Genomic DNA, 21,769 nt, shown 5'->3' on the forward strand with positions numbered 1-21,769 from the left:
ACTTTGGAACGAATCTGCCGGCCGGCAGATTCGGCGGGCGCACTGCGCATGCGCCCGCCATTTTGCAAGATGGCGGCGCCCAGGAAGAAGACGGCCGGACGGACACCGGGAGGCCGGGTAAGTATAAGGGGGGGAGATTAGGACACGGGGGGGGGGGGCATCGGAGCACGGGGGGGCCTCGGAGCATGGGGGGGTGGGATCGGGGCAGCCACACTCCGCCCACGCACTTCCGCCCGCTTCCCCGCACTTCCTGCTGCAGCGGTTCGGCACCACAAACCACAATAAAACCCGCAGATATATTTTTGATCTGCGGGTTTTACTGCGGGTTTGACCTCACAATGGAGGTCTATGGGTGCAGAACCGCTGCGGCTCCGAAAAAAGAAGTGACATGGTACTTCTTTTTTCCCGCAGCTATTCAGAGCGGCTTTTTTTCTGAATTTCAGGATCGTGTGCACAGTGGTTCCTGTTTTCCATAGGGTACATTGTACTGTACCCTGCATTGAAAACAGCTGCGGAACCGCAGCGGCAAAAACGCTGCGGTTCCGCAGAAAAAAAAACGCACTGTGTGAACATGGCCTAATAGGCCATAGTTCCCTAGTATTATAATAATACTAATAGGCCATGTTCACACAGTGCATTTTTTTCTGCGGAACCGCAGCGTTTTTGCCGCTGCGGTTCCGCAGCTGTTTTCCATGCAGGGTACAGTACAATGTACCCTATGGAAAACAGGAACCACTGTGCACACGATCCTGAAATTCAGAAAAAAAGCCGCGCTGAATAGCTGCGGGAAAAAAGAAGTACCATGTCACTTCTTTTTTCGGAGCCGCAGCGGTTCTGCACCCATAGACCTCCATTGTGAGGTCAAACCCGCAGTAAAACCCGCAGATCAAAAATATATCTGCGGGTTTTATTGCGGTTTGTGGTGCCGAACTGCTGCAGCAGGAAGTGCGGGGAAGCGGGCGGAAGTGCGTGGGCGGAGTGTGGCTGCCCCGATCCCACCCCCCCATGCTCCGATGCCCCCCCCGTGCTCCGATGCCCCCCCGTGTCCTAATCTCCCCCCCTTATACTTACCCGGCCTCCCGGTGTCCGTCCGTCTTCTCCCTGGGCACCGCCATCTTGCAAAATGGTGGGCGCATGCGCAGTGCGCCCGCCGAATCTGCCGGCCGGCAGATTCGTTCCAAAGTGCATTTTGATCACTGAGATAGTTATATCTCAGTGATCAAAATGAAAAAAAATAGTAAATGACACCCCCCTCCCCTTTGTCACCCCCATAGGTAGGGACAATAAAAAAATTAAGAATTTTTTTTTTTCCCACTAAGGTTAGAATAGGGGTAGGGTTAGGGGTAGGGTTAGGGGTAGGGTTAGGGGTAGGGTTAGGGGTAGGGTTAGGGGTAGGGTTAGGGGTAGGGTTAGGGGTAGGGTTAGGGGTAGGGTTAGGGGTAGGGTTAGGGGTAGGGTTAGGGTTAGGGTATTTTCAGCCATTTTAACCCTAAAAAACTCCCTAGAAAACACACAGACTCTGCATAGAAAACTGCATAAAAAAACGCATCAAAAAACGCATCAAAAAACGCACCAAAAAAAAAGGACCTGCGTTTTCTGCAAAGAGCTGCGGTTTTTAGTCCTGAAAAAAAGGATGGAAATCAGGAACGTGTGAACATACCCTTATACTGTAGATCATTCAGAGAGCTCCAGTAGCCATGGTCTGCCTGTAAACACGCTATTAAATGACTGCCTATTGGTAAATGCTTTTTTCACATTACGTATACAATACTGAGAGGCAAAACCAGTGGAAAGAAGTTCAAAAAGACTGAACTTATGCACAGTTAAAGAAGTTGTCCTCTTCTTTATCATTGATGACCTATCCTCAGGATAGGTCATCAATGTCTGATCAGCTGGGGTCCAACACCCGGCACCCCCTATTGATATAAATAGGAGGTGGATGTGCAGTACCAAGCCTCGGCCATTAGCAGAAGATGGAGCAGCTCAGCAGACGAGTACTTCCAGCCACCGTCGACACCGATAACAGCTGATCGGCGGGGGGTTGCCAGGTGTCGGACCCTGACAGATCAGACATAAGGATAGGTCATCAACGTAAAAGTAGTGTACAACTTAAGTAGTTTTGAGACTGCACTGCATTTGTTCATGCTTTTTAGCATTTGTAAGCACTTTTTCAGGTGGATATTGGGGTGGACCCATCTGAAGAACATATGATGTGCACATACACAATACAGTACCAACGTTGCAGGGGTCTGGGTTAGGATGATGCAGGTTTTGATGCATTATTTATAACCAAAGCATGGAGTGAATGCAAAAAAATGCCCTACGCAATATTTTCAGTGGCAGCTCGACATGGCAGTTGTTAAGCATAGGGGTACAATACAGGGCGTTGTTTGATGGCACCATGCAGCGTAACATAATTAGATATCAACGTACAAACCTCAACATGAAGAACGCCCTTCACAGACATCTATGACCGTCTGACCTTGCAGTCCCCATCACATGTTCTCAGCATCCCAGCGCTGCTCTTAAAATAGTTTAGGAAGTTTATATCAAGAGACTAAAGGAGTGAGTCCGGGAATAAGCATCACATCTCAAGGGACTTCTATCTCATGGACACACACTGCAATAATACTAGGGAGGACCCACGTCAGGCCAAATTCACACATCCATGTTTGTAATGGATAGTCACAGCACATTCAGCATCTGTTTACTATCCATGTATGTGATAGGCCCAATCCCTGAAATGTATGAGTCTGCAACATAGGAATCATTTGCATATTGCAAGACTATGCTACCATATGCAGGGAAGATCTGTGAACCATCCATAGCACCCTATGTCCGAATTCTGAGGATCGAAGGAGGGCCAGTACACATGGCCACAAGTTTAGGTTTTCACGAAGTTTGCTGCTTCAGAAAAGGCCGGAGCAAGCCGTATCCCTCCCCCCACGGCGTAGGCGAAGGCCTGCATGACAATGGGGGGGGGAGAGGGGTTGGAATTATGATAATGAGTGGGGGGAAGGTTTCAGGCCCGGGGGTTTATGGGATTTGGGGGAGGTAACGGTCACTTCCCGCTCTCTGAGGATCGTGAGCAGTCCCGCCCTCCCGCCCTATTGCTGTTTTTCTTTTTTAAAAAGGGGGTCTTTTTTAGGTTTCCTCATTAAATGGCAAGGTTGTTTTTCTTTTGGGTCATTGTGGCCGTGGCGGCTGGGGGGAGTCCTGGGAGTTGGTAAAAATTGGTTTTGGGGGATCCATTTTGGCATATGGCTCCTCTGTTTTAGTGTTGGTATCTTTTGAATCTGGTGAATGGTGGTTGGGGAGTTCCGGCAGGGGTGGCCGGATCTCCTGGGATTTTTTACCGTGAACAGTGAACCCTCGTTTGGGTTTTTAGTGCTCCCGAGCCAGGGTGTTGATCGGCTGGGAGTAAATTTGGTGTTAAGTATGTTCGCGGTATGGGTTGTCAATCACCAGATTCTTGGGGCTCCAAGGACTCCTTCTAGCCTTTAAAAAATGTTATTATTGCTTTGTTATAATGTATTTATTGTTATATGTTTAATAAAAAGGCTACTGTGGCCTATATCATTCCAAAGAATTACGGTGGTTGTGTTTTTATTGGGGGGCTGGAATGGTAGGGCCACGGGTGGGGATAGATGGGTGGGGGCATTTTACGGTGAAGGACTACTCCGTCGACAATACCAGGGTCAAGTGTTTTTTGATCTTTAGTCAGACGTTTCTCTGGTTACAGAAGTACAAATTATCAGCATTTCATAACTTTTTAGACTTTACTAGACAAATACATCAAGTTCATTCAAAGACTCAATATTTACAGTGCTGAAGTGTTGACTCATATTTGACTCTTTTCTGCCCTTCGCTCTAGCTGCTGGATATCGGCTTCTGGGCCAAATCCTGACTGATGACAGCATATTCTTGTCTAATCAGTACTCGGTGTTCAGCACAATTTCTGTGGTTTTGCATGTTCACCTGCTTTTCATTATTGACTATAGATTTTCAATGAGATTGAGCAAAAGTGATAACTAGGTGGCAATGAAATTTTGGGTCAATGGCCAGGAAAATCCGCAGACCTCAATCTCAACCTGAGGGCAATCCTCAAAATAGACAGGTAAACATACAAAAACACAGAATTAGTGATAAACTCCAAGCACTGATTAGGCAACACTGTGTCGTCATCAGCGAGGATTTGGCCCAGAAGTGGACATCCTGGTGCCAGGGCCTTATTTTGAAAAATAATGGTCAGCACCGGAAATATTGAGTCTTTATGTAAATGTTATTTGTCTATAAATGTGTAAAATTCTGAAATGCTGATAATTGAAATATCAGTACACAGGAGGGAGCTTTTGCCCATGACTGCAGGTAGATATGATGTAAGAGTAAAATACACCATAATATTCGTAATGGAGCTCCATGAGTGCCCACCATACTGTAGGTAGTGCCGGTGAGCAATGACTGGAACGGAGCTAATCCATGCACCGTCTCACCTTTAGTGCGACATTTTGCACATGGAGATTTTCCATAAAATTTGATATCTGTTGCAAATTTACGTGAACTAATGGCCCCAATGTGCGTTGTGTGGAGAGCAGTTCCGTTGCCTCCATACTGATACTAGAATGTGAGCACTGTGAGAGCGGCATGCACAGGACCCACACTGTACCACTCTTTCTTCAGAGGCGGCTCCTTAGTAAGGCATTCATAAATTCATTACTGTACCATAGGGTTAAAGCATACTAAGTGTTCACCCTCAGAAAGAGCCTATGATGGTGGGGTGAGATTGCCTGACAATTGCCTCCTTATTTCCCAGGCTGACACAGACACTCCCTGCTTACACCCGGGGGCACAGACGCTGCCTAGGGTGGGATGTGATCCCACACATTGAAAACATACAGGGTCCTTTCTACTCTTTCCAAACATGCAGCTCGCCTCTGCAGCAGAGTATGTCATCAAGGGCATGTAATTAACCCCTGCACAGACACAGCCCTGTACTGAACTGCCCCAGGAACATTCCTAGCAGAGGAGGTTGAAGAGTGAGGTCAGGGAGACATGGGACCCCATCCTCAACCCTTATATCAGTGATCTTACCATTCCTGTGGGGTCAGTAAGGGCTGACAATGACTTCTGAAAGTTTCAATGACAAACCTCCAAATTAGGACATAATGGAACAAAGTATCTGATCATGAATGTAACAAGATACCCAAAAGGCCCAAAATCTAATACCATTTACCGTAACAAAGTAAGACTCCATTCACATCTGTAGTGGAGAACCTCAAAGAAGGGCAAAGACCACACTGTGCTACTTTTTCTGCCAAAATGACAGACACCAATATGGAAACAGGATGGATCCATTAAAGTCAATAGGGTATGTTGTTGGCTTCAATCATGCAATAGATTCAGTCTTGACTTGAATGTCCAAAGCAGTTGTGAACAGCTCCCAAGCTGTGAAGAGCACAAATGATAGCTGGGGCTAACGCATTGAGTCTGTTCTTGGCACAGGACAGTGTCGGTGGACGCGATGTGGGCAATAAGTTTCAGTGACTAAGACTTCAAAACCCACTACAATGTTTGCTGGTCACAACGTAACCATATTCACTTACAAGCCGCAACGTACAACGCATGTAGCTAATTACTTAGAGTTCACTTTCACACCTCGCCCATCACAGGACAATAGAGAGTTGGTTTTGGGATGGTTGGTTGGATGAACCTAGCAATATCACCCAGCTCACCAGGAATCATCCAACTTTGGTGCATCTTCAGTTCTACACCTACACCACTGTACCATAGCTTACCGCTGGTAATGGTGGAAACACTATTCATCGTCCAATTAATACCAACAAAAAGTGTCAGAATGGGTAGGAACCATATGCAGAGACGCACCAGTGGGAGAACCAAGTACCAACAGAAACGAATAAAGAGCCAACTTAGTCCCATAAAAAACAGAATTTATTGAAAATATTAAAATACACAGTAAGTAAAATTGTAGAAAAATGCAGAGAACCACAAAAAGGAGGATAACCACTATACAAACTATATAGAGATGGTAAAAGACATATACAAAGTACACAGACAGCAATGTGTCAGCCAAAAGCTCTCAGCTATAACAGATGAAATGGTAAACAGTAATGACAAAAAGTATACACAGAGCAGGCTAAATACTTACATCAAATGATGCACCCAGTTGGTTAAGGTATAGTGTGATACCCCCAGCCCCAACGTGCGTTTCACCCAAACTTCGTCAGGGAGCGTGAATTGTGCTTTTATGTGGCTATTCATTGTCCAGCCTGCCCACAAGTGGGAAAATCCAGTAAATGATGGAACATAATGACGGGAGAGGGTGACTGAATGGATACATTGCTACTCTGTTCACTCCAGCGCTATGGCTTCCTTTTATATTGCAACCATGACAATTATAATGGGAGTCTTGTGATGAGCAAGCATGCTCAAATAAGGTGCCATCAAAGCATGCTCATGTCCTAATCAAGTATCTTCGGCGTGCTCGAAAAAAGTGCTGTAATCGCCGTGGCTGCATGTCTCGCGGCAGTTCGACAGCTGCAACACATACAGGGATGGCCTAACAAACAGGTAATCCCTGCATGTGTTGCAACTGTCAGTCAAGAGACAGGCAGCCACGGCGACCCCAGCATATTTTTCAACCATGCTGAAATACTTGAGTAGGAAACGAGAATGCTCTGATAACACCTTATCCGAGCACACTAGTTCATTACTAGATGGGACCATTTTCACGCAGAATCCTTTTAATGGGGGTTGCACCAGTTTCTTGACTTTTAGAACACCATTGTAGACTACACCATTCTACTGAACACAAACATTTTATTAGTTAAGGGGGTTTCCCTAAAATACGCCATCACTTAATAACTACATAGAAGCCCAACCTCCTGGACCGCCACTGATCCTGAGAACAGTGGGGTACAGCATTGATTTTGACTTGTTTTTATCCCGATTTGCAGAGACAGGCTATGAAGGTGACACAGATGAAATAGCAAAGCGGCCGCTTCAGTCTCAGGATTTTATCCCTTGAAAATTGAATCAAATTTGTATCTACCTGTAGTTGGGTGCATCTATAGTGGGTACAGGGGTTGCAGTCGCACCTGGGCCCTGGAGCCTATGGGGATCCCATACGGAAAGACCTATACTATAAAGACCCATGACAGTTGGGGGCCCTGATGGAAATTTTGCATTGGGGCCCAAAATCTTCCAGTTACGTCGGTTTCTGTAGTATATGACTAGAATCAGATAGTGAGCGTCTCTGCAATCACTTGCCACTGAATATGTCGTGACTAATAATAATAATAATAGTGACTATATAAGAACGAGTGATCAATAAGAATGATTTGGTAGAAACATCATACAGACATTTGTCAGAGAACCGAGAGACATCTTCCTGCCTGACTCCTACAGCTTGTGAGAGAGGGGTGAGGGGAAGCTCCCTAAAGGGAAAATGCTAAATGCTGGCAACTGTGCTGTTCCTACACAAGTATTTCCTGCTATAACATAACTCGCAGAAAAGCTGCATTTATGGAAAGCACAGACTTTTTTTTTTTTTTTTTTAACGTCTGCTTAAGAAATGAATGTGAATAAAGCCTATGGCCGATGCATACGCTGAAGAGTAACATATAATCAGAGAAAAGCAAATCCCCCGACACGCCTGCATCTCAGGAGGTTATTTTTATATTCTGGAGGAATAGGACTCGGCTTCTAGCTTTTTGCTACTTTTGCCATTTCCTGTTGTCAGAGCTATATGCCATCTGGAGTAGCACTAGGAGGAATGTGCAGAAAGCGGAGGAGCGGGCAGAGAAAAAAGGAAAAGAAAATAATGGAGCGTCCTATACCTGGGGCTAATAATAAAATAATGGAGCGTCCTATACCTGGGGCTAATAATAAAATAATGGAGCGTCCTATACCTGGGGCTCATAATAAAATAATGGAGCGTCCTATACCTGGGGCTCATAATAAAATAATGGAGCGTCCTATACCTGGGGCTCATAATAAAATAATGGAGCGTCCTATACCTGGGGCTCATAATAAAATAATGGAGCGTCCTATACCTAGGAATAATAAAATAATGGAGCGTCCTATACCTAGGAATAATAAAATAATGGAGCGTCCTATACCTAGGAATAATAAAATAATGGAGCGTCCTATACCTAGGAATAATAAAATAATGGAGCGTCCTATACCTGGGGCTCATAATAAAATAATGGAGCGTCCTATACCTGGGGCTCATAATAAAATAATGGAGCGTCCTATACCTGGGGCTCATAATAAAATAATGGAGCGTCCTATACCTGGGGCTCATAATAAAATAATGGAGCGTCCTATACCTGGGGCTCATAATAAAATAATGGAGCGTCCTATACCTGGGGCTCATAATAAAATAATGGAGCGTCCTATACCTGGGGCTCATAATAAAATAATGGAGCGTCCTATACCTGGGGCTAATAATAAAATAATGGAGCGTCCTATACCTGGGGCTAATAATAAAATAATGGAGCGTCCTATACCTGGAGCTAATAATAAAATAATGGAGCGTCCTATACCTGGGGCTAATAATAAAATAATGGAGCGTCCTATACCTGGGGCTAATAATAAAATAATGGAGCGTCCTATACCTGGGGCTCATAATAAAATAATGGAGCGTCCTATACCTAGGAATAATAAAATAATGGAGCGTCCTATACCTGGGGCTCATAATAAAATAATGGAGCGTCCTATACCTAGGAATAATAAAATAATGGAGCGTCCTATACCTGGGGCTAATAATAAAATAATGGAACGTCCTATACCTGGGGCTCATAATAAAATAATGGAGCGTCCTATACCTAGGAATAATAAAATAATGGAGCGTCCTATACCTGGGGCTAATAATAAAATAATGGAGCGTCCTATACCTGGGGCTCATAATAAAATAATGGAGCGTCCTATACCTGGGGCTAATAATAAAATAATGGAGCGTCCTATACCTGGGGCTAATAATAAAATAATGGAGCGTCCTATACCTGGAGCGAATAATAAAATAATGGAGCGTCCTATACCTGGAGCGAATAATAAAATAATGGAGCGTCCTATACCTGGGGCTCATAATAAAATAATGGAGCGTCCTATACCTGGAGCGAATAATAAAATAATGGAGCGTCCTATACCTGGAGCGAATAATAAAATAATGGAGCGTCCTATACCTGGAGCGAATAATAAAATAATGGAGCGTCCTATACCTGGAGCGAATAATAAAATAATGGAGCGTCCTATACCTGGAGCTAATAATAAAATAATGGAGCGTCCTATACCTAGGAATAATAAAATAATGGAGCGTCCTATACCTAGGAATAATAAAATAATGAAGCGTCCTATACCTGGGGCCAATAATAAAATAATGGAACGTCCTATACCTGGAGCTAATAGGTATCCATCTGCGAAAAGGATCTGGGCAATACTCACAACACTCCAAAAAGAAAAAAAGATTATTTATACATATCTATCCTTATATCCAGCCTGGGCTGATATTATCCAGTAGGAATCGTGGACCTCACAAAGCTGTCATTCGCGTGCCACCCACTATGCCATATTATAGCCCTGCCATGAGGCATACACTAGTAGGAAATCACTTTCACATAAACATGGAATCACATAAAAACAAAAAATAACAACTTAAAAACAATATTGTAGACTTTCCTCCTAGAGGATAAACACAGATCTGACATTTAACCCTTTAAGACCACAAGGCTGTGAGCACAGATTGTGCTATGTAAACCACAGATTAGCACATCAGAACATAGCAATGTGCCAGAAAACAAATTTACCTCTGCTACATCCCCCCAAAAAAAGCACAGGAAAAAAATGTAAACGTTCCACTTAGTAGAGCAGAGTGAAGTGTTAGCCTTACCATTCTTGCTCCTCTTAGTCCTGATCCTGTTCATTGGGCAGCATGGGCTTAGCCCCAGCAATGGGGGGCACAGTCCTGGGAAGGACAGGGGCTGCACATACAGGGAGAGGTTGGAGCTCTCCTACACATAGTCTGCTAATAGCAGCATCTGGCCCTGCTGACCTCACTCAACTCCCTTCCTCCAAGAACAAATGTTCCATGCACAACCCTGGCAGTCCTGGGACAGCCCATCGGGTGGGAAGAGGGAAAAAGGGAGAGTGTAGCTTTAACCTCTTCCCTGCCAGTCCTGTCTGCCATAAACCTCTGCTCTACATTAGGGAACCAAACTACGGAGGTCCTGACACAAACGAGTGTGTACAGATGTATACAAAGCATGGAGCAGCGCTGTATATATATATATATATATTTATATATATATATATGTATATATATATGTATATATATATATATGTATATATATATGTATATGTGTATATATATATATGTATATATATATATGTATATATATATATATGTATATATATATGTATATGTGTATATATATATATGTATATATATATGTATATATGTATATATATGTATATATATATATATATATATATATATATATATATATACATATATATATATATATGTACCTCGGCTATAGGAAGTATGACACTACTATAGGCCACGTTCACACAGTCAGTATTTTCCATCAGTATTTGTAAGCCAAAACCAGGAGAGGAGCAATCAGAGGAAAAGTATAATAGAAACATGTCACCACTTCTGGATTTATCACCCACTCCTGGTTTTGGCTTGCACATACTGTGGTAGTATGAGATATGATAATGTGTGCAAACTGTAAAGCGCTGCGGAATATGTTAGCGCTATATAAAAATAAAGATTATTATTATTAGAATACTGATGAAATACTGAACAAGCCATGTGCACACAGTGAGTATTTGTATGGTGAGTTTTTTACCTCAGTATGTGTAACCAGAAGTGGGTGATAAATACAGAAGTGGTGATGTGTTTCTATTAGGCCGGAGTCACACTACAGCGAGATACGGCCGAGTCTCGCAGGTTAAAAACAAGTTCTGGCACCGGCACTCCGGAGCGTAGCGTGCGGCTCCATGTATTGCTGTGCGGCCGCACGCTCCGCTCTAGAATGCCGGTGCCAGAGCTTGGTTTTAACCTGCGAGACTCGGCCGTATCTCACTGTGTGTGATCCCGGCCTTATACTTTTCCTCTGATTGTTCCGCTCCTGATTTTGAGTGACAAATACTGAGGTAAAATACTGACCAAATACTGAATGTGTGAACGTGGCGTAAATGTAAGGCTTTATTCCCAAGGTAGTCAGTCAGAAAACAGCACATCCACACTTTCTCCTCCTACTTCTCCTCCCCTGCACACATTACTTAAAATGTTCTTAAAAATAAACAAAACAATTAATAGTTGATTAGTCCAAGAGTATGTCCAGCGCAGGACTCCGGTCCCCGCCAAGGTCTCACGCTGCCACCAGCCTCTACCAGTGGTTGTGCTCCTTCACTTCCCCACTCCTCTAGTTCTTACGGTATGGACATGTTTTATAGTCTCGGTGTCAGCCATGATGATTCCCATACGAGTTCTTCAACTAATTAATGTAGGTAAAGGTACCTAAACTAAAGCTACTTTCACACATCAGCTTTTTTGTTTTAGGCACAATCCGGCAAGTTTTGAAAAAAACGGATCCGTTTTTTTTTTTTACGCCGGATCCGTTTTTTTCTCATAGACTTGCATTAGCGCCGGATTGCGCCTGATGGGCAGATGTTTCATCCTTCTCTCTCTCTCCTTTTTTCCAGAAAGTCACTGTAAACTCCGTGTTAAAAATAAAATCCGGATCCGGCAGAAAAACGGATCCGTTGCATCAGTTTTTTCACTATTTGCAACGAATCCGTTTTTTACAACATTAGCAGGATTGTGCCTGAAACAAAAAACCTGATGTGTGAAAGTAGCCTAATCAATCTAGTCCACAGCCTGGACTGACAAATAGATGTACCCTTTACAAGCAAATCATGTATTGCTCCCAGCTTCAGCCCGGGAATTTTGTTTTCAGCTCATATTGCAAAATGGATGTCAAAGGAACCTCAAAATCCAGACAGGAAGGTCCCAGTAGTAGGACCCCCAAGATGTGGGTATATGCCTGGGAAGGAATACCCTTTTACAGCCCATTTTTTTCCATCTGCAGCTTAAAGGGGTGAAAAGAAGTTACTGTATCACCTATTCAAAGTCCGGCTGCAAGGACCCCCATTAGATATAAGCAGCACCCCCACTCCATTCATTCTGTACATTGGACTTTTTCCAGCAGCCAAAAAAGAATTAACAGAATGGCGGTCAAAAAGGTGCACTGTTGCTCCATTCTAATTCTCATTTACCCCCTTTTACAAGAAATCACCCATCAGCATGGCGGATGTTCCCAGCAAATGATTCCTTTTCGCTCTACTGGAAAATCCCAAGCAGGTAAGTCCCTCATGGTGATGGGAATACTCTGTATCAGATGACGTCGGTTTGCTTCGTTTGCTCGAATATTCCTGAACGGTGAGCAAACACATAAGCTGATAGATGCGTTAAATCGATACACCACAATTCATTCTATTTTACATATTATTTCTTCTGGACTTGCACAGAGCAAGATCAATAACACCTAAAAACACAGAGACAGGAGAAATATGGAGCCGCTCGTGTCTGGGTTTGTGTAATATATGAGTTGCATACACACAGTATGTGATAAATTATATGCAAAGCGAGATCTGGCAATGGAGCTGTTTATAGGAACGTTTGTCTGACTTTATACACCAATAGTCCAAAAACTCCCAGATGTTGGCGAGTCTCGTAGCACCAAAATAGCTTCTTTATTCTCCAGGTGATTAAACGTCTTATCATCTGGCCATTATTTATTTCCTGGGATCAGCAGAATCAGCATGTCACATGGCAATATAGGAGAGACAAGCATGCCCATGAAGAATAAATCAGAACACAGGACGATGACCTACAAAGAATTTGTGCTTGGCATGTGTTGGCGCGGTATGTATTGGCATATTCAGTGGCACATGTCAGAGCCTTCTTGGAAATCTTACACAACACAAGGCTCAGAATTGTTCACTAAGCCATAGGTCAATCATAAAAATGAGTAACCCACACACTGTACTTCTCTAGTGGTGCTCATCAGTATCGAAAAGTAAAGTCCAATAAAAAATATACCGTACACCAACATAGGCTTTTTGGTCTCTGCTAGGTAAGGCTACTTTCACACTAGCGTCGGTACGGGCCCGTCGCAGTGCGTCGGGGTGACGTACCGACTTATGCTGTGAAGTAAAATCACATCGGGGCAGCGGATGCAGTTTTACAACGCATCCGCTGCCCCATTGTAAGGTCCGGGGAGGAGGGGACGGAGTTCCAGCCGCGCATGCGCAGTCGGAAAAAGCAGACCCGACGGACAAAAAAACGTTGCAAGCAACGTTTTTTCATCCCGGCGGACTGCAAAAACACGTCGCATCCGTCGCACGACGGATGCAACGTGTGGCAATCCGTCGCAATGCGTCGCTAATGAAAGTCTATGGAGAAAAAACGCATCCTGCAGGCAACTTTGTAGGATGCGTTTTTTTCTTCAAAATGATGCATTGTGACATGCGTCGAACGACGCTAGTGTGAAAGTAGCCTAAATGGAACCTTCTTTGCTATCTCAATTCGCAGAGAATCGACTTCAACTAGAATTTCCTGAAATCAAAGGTTCCCAAGGATTTTAATAATTTGCGATTCCATTTGCACAGAATGGGCAACAAAATTATGACTGGCGCCATTTCACAGACTGCTGAAGAGTGAAAAAGTGGGTTAAAGATGCCAAGTAGGCTTCTCCATAATGCCCGCCAGCTATCACATCACATGGTCTAGCGCAACCATTCAGGGGGGACTATCACAGTCAGTTTATAGATGAGGGTTGGCCAAGGAGCACCATTTTATGCTCTTATAGCGTAGAAAAAGGAGGTCAGAGAGCACAGCTAATTCCACACAGAGATAGAATAACTCCACAATTGTAGCGCCTCGCACTACAGCGCTAGAGGATCACACTGAAAATGGGAGTGGTAGTCAGTCTGAGACTAATAATATAGTAATTCAAGCGAGATAGGGAGGTGCAGTACCTGCATAGTCAGTGTGACTCTGAATGATCTGTGCTTTACTGAAGTGTCAGCACCTTAATAAATTAAAAACAACTGTCTACCTCACAAACTGCAAGTAATTAAAAATGTTCTTTTTGTTTTTTGTTTTGTACACTTCTTTTTTCTAGTAGCCCAATATTAGAAAGATACACACCACCATTACAAAGGGGCCTTCTGCAGATGCTTACTTTTGGGATGCAAAACTAACTACCGTCGCTTTTTCTGTCCCATTTGTTTTTTGGAAAGTACTGTGGGTACTTTTTAAAAAAAATCTTTTATGTATCGGACACATTTACATTTTTTGAATATTGATTTTAATAATCCAGTTTATTACCATGCACCTCCACAACCACACTACACGATATTGCCAAATTTTCATTTCCAGGTGTGAGTCTACATGTACTTACTTTGCATCGTGACGCTTTGGATGTATTTTAATTCAATGAGTGTAGATAACTTTAAAAATCAAAATAGGCGCAAGAGAAAAATACTACAGGTGGTTAGTGCAAGTTACCGTAATTTCTGTGCATGTACCTACGAAAGTATTTTAGGGTTACTTACTATGTTGCATTTTTCGGCAAGTTAAAAGTTGGGAGATTGGCAGTTCTGTGATTATTTTTATGCGCTATGACCCCGTCTACTCCAACAAATATTTTTTCAATTTTTTTTTTTTTTTTGGGGGGGGGGTTGATTTGGTTGAGGTCCAATTAGGACTTGGGGCTCCATGATCTCTATCTATGCCCCTGTCAACACATACAGTATGTCGAGAACAAGCAACTTTGTAAAACAAGCACCTATAAGACATCTCATGCATATGACCTAACAATATATGACAGGAATGACCCCATTACTATGTACACTACTGCTAAGGGCTCATACTCACTTGTGCGAAACTCGGATGAGTCTCGCATGGCAATACCCGGCACTGCACCTGGCACAGAGGAGCGGAGCATGCGGCTGCATGTATTCCTATGTGCAGCAGTGCCGGTTATTGCCATGCGAGACTTATCCGAGTTTCGCGCAAGTGAGTATGAGCCCTAAGTGTCAAAATGCTGCATCCGTAACAATGTAGCAGCATCACATTACATCATTCTTATCTAATATTTTATTCTGCCACTCAAGTGGAATTTCACTAGTTTTTTATAAGTTTTTTTAATAAGTTGCTCTTTTAACCCTCCGTCACATACAACTGATCTGACAGGCGCTTCTCTTTTACTTTCATTTCTCCTTCCTCACCAGATTGTGAGGAAACCCCCTCCCTCCAGGTAGTCTCCTGTCTCTTGAAGGTCTGTGAAACCTGATATCACAGTTGGATTTCAGAGCTTCAGGGGAGAGGATATAGCTGCACAGATCTCTCAGGCTCATTGTATGTGAATACGTCACATTCAGTAAGGTTGGTATTTTATGTTTTTATTCATCACAATAGTTTATTTAGCTTGTTTTATGAATGTATAGCACAAAATGTGAGGATTAGGGTTGAGCGAAACGGGTCGTTCATTTTCAAAAGTCGCCGACTTTTGGCAAAGTCGGGTTTCATGAAACCCGATCCGACCCCTGTGCGGGGTCGGCCATGCGGTACGCGACTTTCGCGCCAAAGTCGCGTTTCAATGACGCGAAAAGCGCCATTTCTCAGCCAATGAAGGTAAACGCAGAGTGTGGGCAGCGTGATGACATAGGTCCTGGTCCCCACCATCTTAGAGAAGGGCATTGCAGTGATTGGCTTGCTGTCTGCGGCGTCACAGGGGCTATAAAGGGGAGTTCCCGCCGACCGCCATGTTACTGCTGCTGATCTGAGCTTAGGGAGAGGTTGCTGCCGCTTCGTCAGAAGCAGGGATAGCGTTAGGCAGGGTCCATTAACCACCAAACCGCTTGTGCTGTAGTGATTTCCACTGCCCAACACCACCTTCGGTGTGCAGGGACAGTGGAAGCTACATTTTTTTTTTTTCCCCCTCAGCGCTGTAGCTCATTGGGCTGCCCTAGAAGGCTCCCTGATAGCTGCATTGCTGTGTGTACGCCGCTGTGCAAACCAACTGCTTTTTTCAAAGCACAAATCCTCTTGTTCCTTCCTTTCTGCACAGCTATCTTTTTGGTTTGGACACACTTTTTATTTAATTTGTGCATCAGTCCACTCCTTATTGCTGCCTGCCATACCTGGCTGAGATTACTGCAGGGAGATAGTAATTGAAGGACACTCCCTGTTTTTTTTTTTTTTGTGGGAGATTAAGATTGACATTTCTGCTAGAGTGCCATCCCTGTCTGTGTCATCTCTCACTCAGTGGGCCATAGAAAGCCTATTTATTTTTTTGCTTGATTTGGGTTATAAAATCTACCTGAAAAAATCACTACATCAATCAGTGGGAGAAAAATATTGGCCTCAGGGCTTGTGTGCCACTCTTGGCTCCTGTGTGCATCATCACTCACTCAGTGGGCCATAGAAAGCCTATTTATTTTTTTGCTTGATTTGGGTTCCAAAATCTACCTGAAAAAATCACTACATCAATCAGTGGGAGAAAAATATTGGCCTCAGGGCTTGTGTGCCACTCCTGACTCCTGTGTGCATCATCACTCACTCAGTGAGCCATAGAAAGCCCATTTTTTTTTTTTTTTTTGCTTTATTTGGGTTCTAAATTCTACCTGAAAAAATCAATAAATCAATCAGTGGGAGATTAATATTGGCCTTTGGGCTTGTGTGCCAGTCCTAAGCGTGCCATCTCTCTCTCTCAGATAGTGGGCCATAGAAAGCCTATTTATTTATTTTTTTTTTTATTGGGTTTATAAATTTTCCCTGGAAAAAAAAAAAAAAGTGGGAGATTAATATTGGCCTCTGGGCTTGTGTGCCAGTCCTGAGCGTGCCATCTCTCTCACAAATAGTGGGCCATAGAAAGCCTATTTATTTTTTTTTTTTTGGTTTTATAAATTCTCCCTTAAAAAAAAAAGGGAGATTAATATTGGCCTTTGGGCTTGTGTGCCAGTCCTAAGCGTGCCATCTCTCTCTGTCTCTCAGATAGTGGGCCATAGAAAGCCTATTTATTTTTTTGCTTGATTTTGGTTCTAAAATCTACCTGAAAAAATCACTACATCAATCAGTGGGAGAAAAATATTGGCCTCAGGGCTTGTGTGCCACTCCTGACTCCTGTGTGCATCATCACTCACTCAGTGGGCCATAGAAAGCCCTTTTTTTTTTTTTTGCTTTATTTGGGTTCTAAATTCTACCTGAAAAAATCAATAAATCAATCAGTGGGAGATTAATATTGGCCTTTGGGCTTGTGTGCCAGTCCTAAGCGTGCCATCTCTCTCTCTCAGATAGTGGGCCATAGAAAGCCTATTTATTTATTTTTTTTTTTATTGGGTTTATAAATTTTCCCTGGAAAAAAAAAAAAAGTGGGAGATTAATATTGGCCTCTGGGCTTGTGTGCCAGTCCTGAGCGTGCCATCTCTCTCACAAATAGTGGGCCATAGAAAGCCTATTTATTTTTTTTTTTTTGGTTTTATAAATTCTCCCTTAAAAAAAAAGGGGAGATTAATATTGGCCTTTGGGCTTGTGTGCCAGTCCTAAGCGTGCCATCTCTCTCTGTCTCTCAGATAGTGGGCCATAGAAAGCCTATTTATTTTTTTGCTTGATTTTGGTTCTAAAATCTACCTGAAAAAATCACTACATCAATCAGTGGGAGAAAAATATTGGCCTCTGGGCTTGTGTGCCAGTCCTGAGCGTGCCATCTCTCTCACAAATAGTGGGCCATAGAAAGCCTATTTTTTTTTTTTTTTTTGGTTTTATAAATTCTCCCTTAAAAAAAAAAGGGAGATTAATATTGGCCTTTGGGCTTGTGTGCCAGTCCTAAGCGTGCCATCTCTCTCTGTCTCTCAGATAGTGGGCCATAGAAAGCCTATTTATTATTTTTTTATTGGGTTTATAAATTTTCCCTGGAACAAAAAAAAAAAGTGGGAGATAAATATTGGCCTCTGGGCTTGTGTGCCACTCCTGACTCCTGTGTGCGTCATCTCTCACTCAGTGGGCCATAGAAAGCCTTTTTTTGTTTTATTTGTTTTCTAAATTCTCCCTGAAAAAATCATTTTATTTTATTTGGTTTCTAAATTCTTCCTGAAAAAATCATTTTATTCTATTTTTTTTTCTCCTAAAGTCTCCCTGAAAAAAAAAAAAAAAACAAATCAGTTGGAGATTAATATTGCCCTTTCTGCTTGTGTGCCAGTCTTGACTCCTGGGTGTGCCATCTCTCTCTCTCTCTCCAATTGTGGGCCATAGAAAGCCTATTATTTTTTTTAGCTTGATTTGGGTTCCAAAATCTACCTGAAAAAATCACTACATCAATCAGTGGGAGATAAATATTGGCCTCTGGGCTTGTGTGCCACTCCTGACTCCTGTGTGCGTCATCTCTCACTCAGTGGGCCATAGAAAGCCTTTTTGTGTTTTATTTGTTTTCTAAATTCTCCCTGAAAAAATCATTTTATTTTCTTTGGTTTCTAAATTCTTCCTGAAAAAATCATTTTATTCTATTTTTTTTTTCCTAATGTCTCCCTGAAAAAAAAAACAAAACAAACAAATCAGTGGGAGATTAATATTGCCCTTTCTGCTTGTGTGCCAGTCTTGACTCCTGGGTGTGCCATCTCTCTCTCTCTCTCTCTCCAATTGTGGGCCATAGAAAGCCTATTATTTTTTTAGCTTGATTTGGGTTCCAAAATCTACCTGAAAAAATCACTACATCAATCAGTGGGAGATAAATATTGGCCTCTGGGCTTGTGTGCCACTCCTGACTCCTGTGTGCGTCATCTCTCACTCAGTGGGCCATAGAAAGCCTTTTTTTGTTTTATTTGTTTTCTAAATTATCCCTGAAAAAATCATTTTATTTTATTTGGTTTCTAAATTCTTCCTGAAAAAATCATTTTATTCTATTTTTTTTTTCCTAAAGTCTCCCTGAAAAAAAAAAAAAAAAAAAAACAAATCAGTGGGAGATTAATATTGCCCTTTCTGCTTGTGTGCCAGTCTTGACTCCTGGGTGTGCCATCTCTCTCTCTCTCTCTCTCTCTCCAATTGTGGGCCATAGAAAGCCTATTATTTTTTTTAGCTTGATTTGGGTTCCAAAATCTACCTGAAAAAATCACTACATCAATCAGTGGGAGATAAATATTGGCCTCTGGGCTTGTGTGCCACTCCTGACTCCTGTGTGCGTCATCTCTCACTCAGTGGGCCATAGAAAGCCTTTTTTTGTTTTATTTGTTTTCTAAATTCTCCCTGAAAAAATCATTTTATTTTATTTGGTTTCTAAATTCTTCCTGAAAAAATCATTTTATTCTATTTTTTTTTTCCTAAAGTCTCCCTGAAAAAACAAAACAAAAAAAAAACAAATCAGTGGGAGATTAATATTGCCCTTTCTGCTTGTGTGCCAGTCTTGACTCCTGGGTGTGCCATCTCTCTCTCTCTCTCTCTCTCCAATTGTGGGCCATAGAAAGCCTATTATTTTTTTTAGCTTTAGCTTGATTTGGGTTCCAAAATCTACCTGAAAAAATCACTACATCAATCAGTGGGAGATAAATATTGGCCTCTGGGCTTGTGTGCCACTCCTGACTCCTGTGTGCGTCATCTCTCACTCAGTGGGCCATAGAAAGCCTTTTTTTTGTTTTATTTGTTTTCTAAATTCTCTCTGAAAAAATCATTTTATTTTCTTTGGTTTCTAAATTCTTCCTGAAAAAATCATTTTATTCTATTTTTTTTTTTTCCTAAAGTCTCCCTGAAAAAAAAAAAAAAAATCAAATCAGTGGGAGATTAATATTTACATTTGTGCTTCAGTGACAGTCCTGCGTGTGTGGCATCTCTCTCATTTGTTGCCACCAACAACAGAGTGTGTAACATTGTGCCTGATTTTCGTTGTGGTCTCACTCACCTGTAAAGGGGTAGCTAAATCATACTGAAGTTATAGCTCACCGTGTAATTTGTGTGACAGCAACAAATACCGTTAGTTTGTTTACGTTTTTAAAACAATGAGGAAGTATGGTGGAAGAGGTCGTGGCCGGGGGCGTTCATTGTCAGCTGGTAATGAGGGTAGTGGTAGTGGTGGAGCATCAGCTGGTCGTGGGAAAAAAAATATTGCACCTAAGTCTGGAGCTGTGGAGCCAGGTTCGTCGTCTGGCTACACAAGGCCTTGAACGCTCCCTTTTCTGGGAGTAGGAAAACCGCTTTTAAAGCCGGAGCAGCAAGAGCAAGTTTTGGCTTATCTTGCTGACTCAGCCTCTAGCTCTTTTGCCTCCTCTCGTGAAACTGGTAAATGTCAAAGCAGCGCGTCGTTAGTGGATGTTCACGGTCAGGGACAAGTCGCTTCCTTGTCCTCTTCAGCAAAAACAACAACAGAGAAGAATGCAGCAGGCGACACAACGGGTTACTCCATGGAGCTCTTTACACATACCGTCCCTGGCTTAGAAAGTGAAGCAGTTAACAGTCCATGCCCATTACAAGTTGAATCTGACATGGAGTGCACTGATGCACAGCCACAGCCAGACTACTATGCTGGTCCTTTGACTCAGACCACAACATTGCCCTCGCAGGGTGCTGATCAAGAATCAGACCCTGATGAGACTATGTTGCCCCATCACGAACGCTATACCACCGACCGACACGGTGACACAGACGAAGTTGCACACGAGCTACAAGAAGAGGTAATAGATGACCCAGTTCTTGACCCCGATTGGCAGCCATTGGGGGAACAGGGTGCAGGCGGCAGCAGTTCTGAAGCGGAGGAGGAGGGGCCGCAGCAGGCATCAACATCGCAACAGGTTCCATCTGCCGGGCCCGTATCTTGCCCAAAACGCGTGGCAAAGCTAAAACCTGTTGGAGGACAGCGTGGCCATCCGATTAAAGCTCAGTCTGCAATGCCTGAAAAGGTATCCGATGCTAGAAAGAGTGCAGTCTGGCATTTTTTTAAACAACATCCAATTGATCAGCGCAAAGTCATCTGTCAAAAATGTTCAACTACCTTAAGCAGAGGACAGAATCTGAAAAGTCTCAATACAAGTTGCATGCATAGACATTTAACCACCATGCATTTGCAAGCCTGGACTAACTACCAAACGTCCCTTAAGGTTGTAGCACCCTCGGCCAATGAAGCTAGTCAGCAACGCAACATCCCTTCCGGCAGTGTAGGGCCACCATTTTCCGCACCACCTGCAGTATCTGTGCAGGTTTCTTTGCCAGGCCAAAGCCGTCAGGGTCAGGGAATCACCAGTTTCGTAGTAGGAAACACTGCATCTAGGGCACCGGTGGCAACAATACCATCTCCCACCGTCTCTCAGTCTGCCATGTCCACCGGCACCCCCGCTAGTTCCACGATCTCCAGCTCTCCAGTCCAGCTCACCCTACATGAGACTATGGTTAGAAAAAGGAAGTACTTAGCCTCGCATCCGCGTACACAGGGTTTGAACACACACATAGCTAGACTAATCTCGTTAGAGATGATGCCCTACCGGTTAGTTGAAAGCGAAGCTTTCAAAGCCCTGAATGACTACGCTGTACCACGCTACGAGCTACCCAGTCGACACTTTTTTTCCAGAAAAGCCATCCCAGCCCTCCACCAGCATGTTAAAGAGCGCATCGTCCATGCACTCAGGCAATCTGTGAGCACAAAGGTGCACCTGACAACAGATGCATGGACCAGTAGGCATGGCCAGGGACGTTACG

At 43.1% G+C, this 21,769-nt stretch overlaps 1 protein-coding gene across 4 annotated transcripts in view; it reads right to left on the minus strand.

The window, feature by feature from the left end:
* STARD8 (StAR related lipid transfer domain containing 8) overlaps positions 1–21,769 on the minus strand; it is a 236,750-nt gene that overhangs the window by 52,918 nt on the left and 162,063 nt on the right. Inside the window, exon 1 of one of the 4 annotated variants that reach the window (XM_069747339.1) lies at positions 9,908–10,090. The exons of the other annotated variants lie outside the window; for them this stretch is intronic. Within the exon in view, the coding sequence (XP_069603440.1) occupies positions 9,908–9,941 (34 nt within the window). The 5' untranslated portion in view covers positions 9,942–10,090. Of the gene's footprint in view, positions 1–9,907; positions 10,091–21,769 lie in introns of those variants that run through there. 4 annotated transcript variants of the gene reach the window in all.

Source organism: Ranitomeya imitator, chromosome 2 (genome assembly GCF_032444005.1).
Source record: "Ranitomeya imitator isolate aRanImi1 chromosome 2, aRanImi1.pri, whole genome shotgun sequence".
Classification (NCBI taxonomy): Eukaryota; Metazoa; Chordata; class Amphibia; order Anura; family Dendrobatidae; genus Ranitomeya; species Ranitomeya imitator.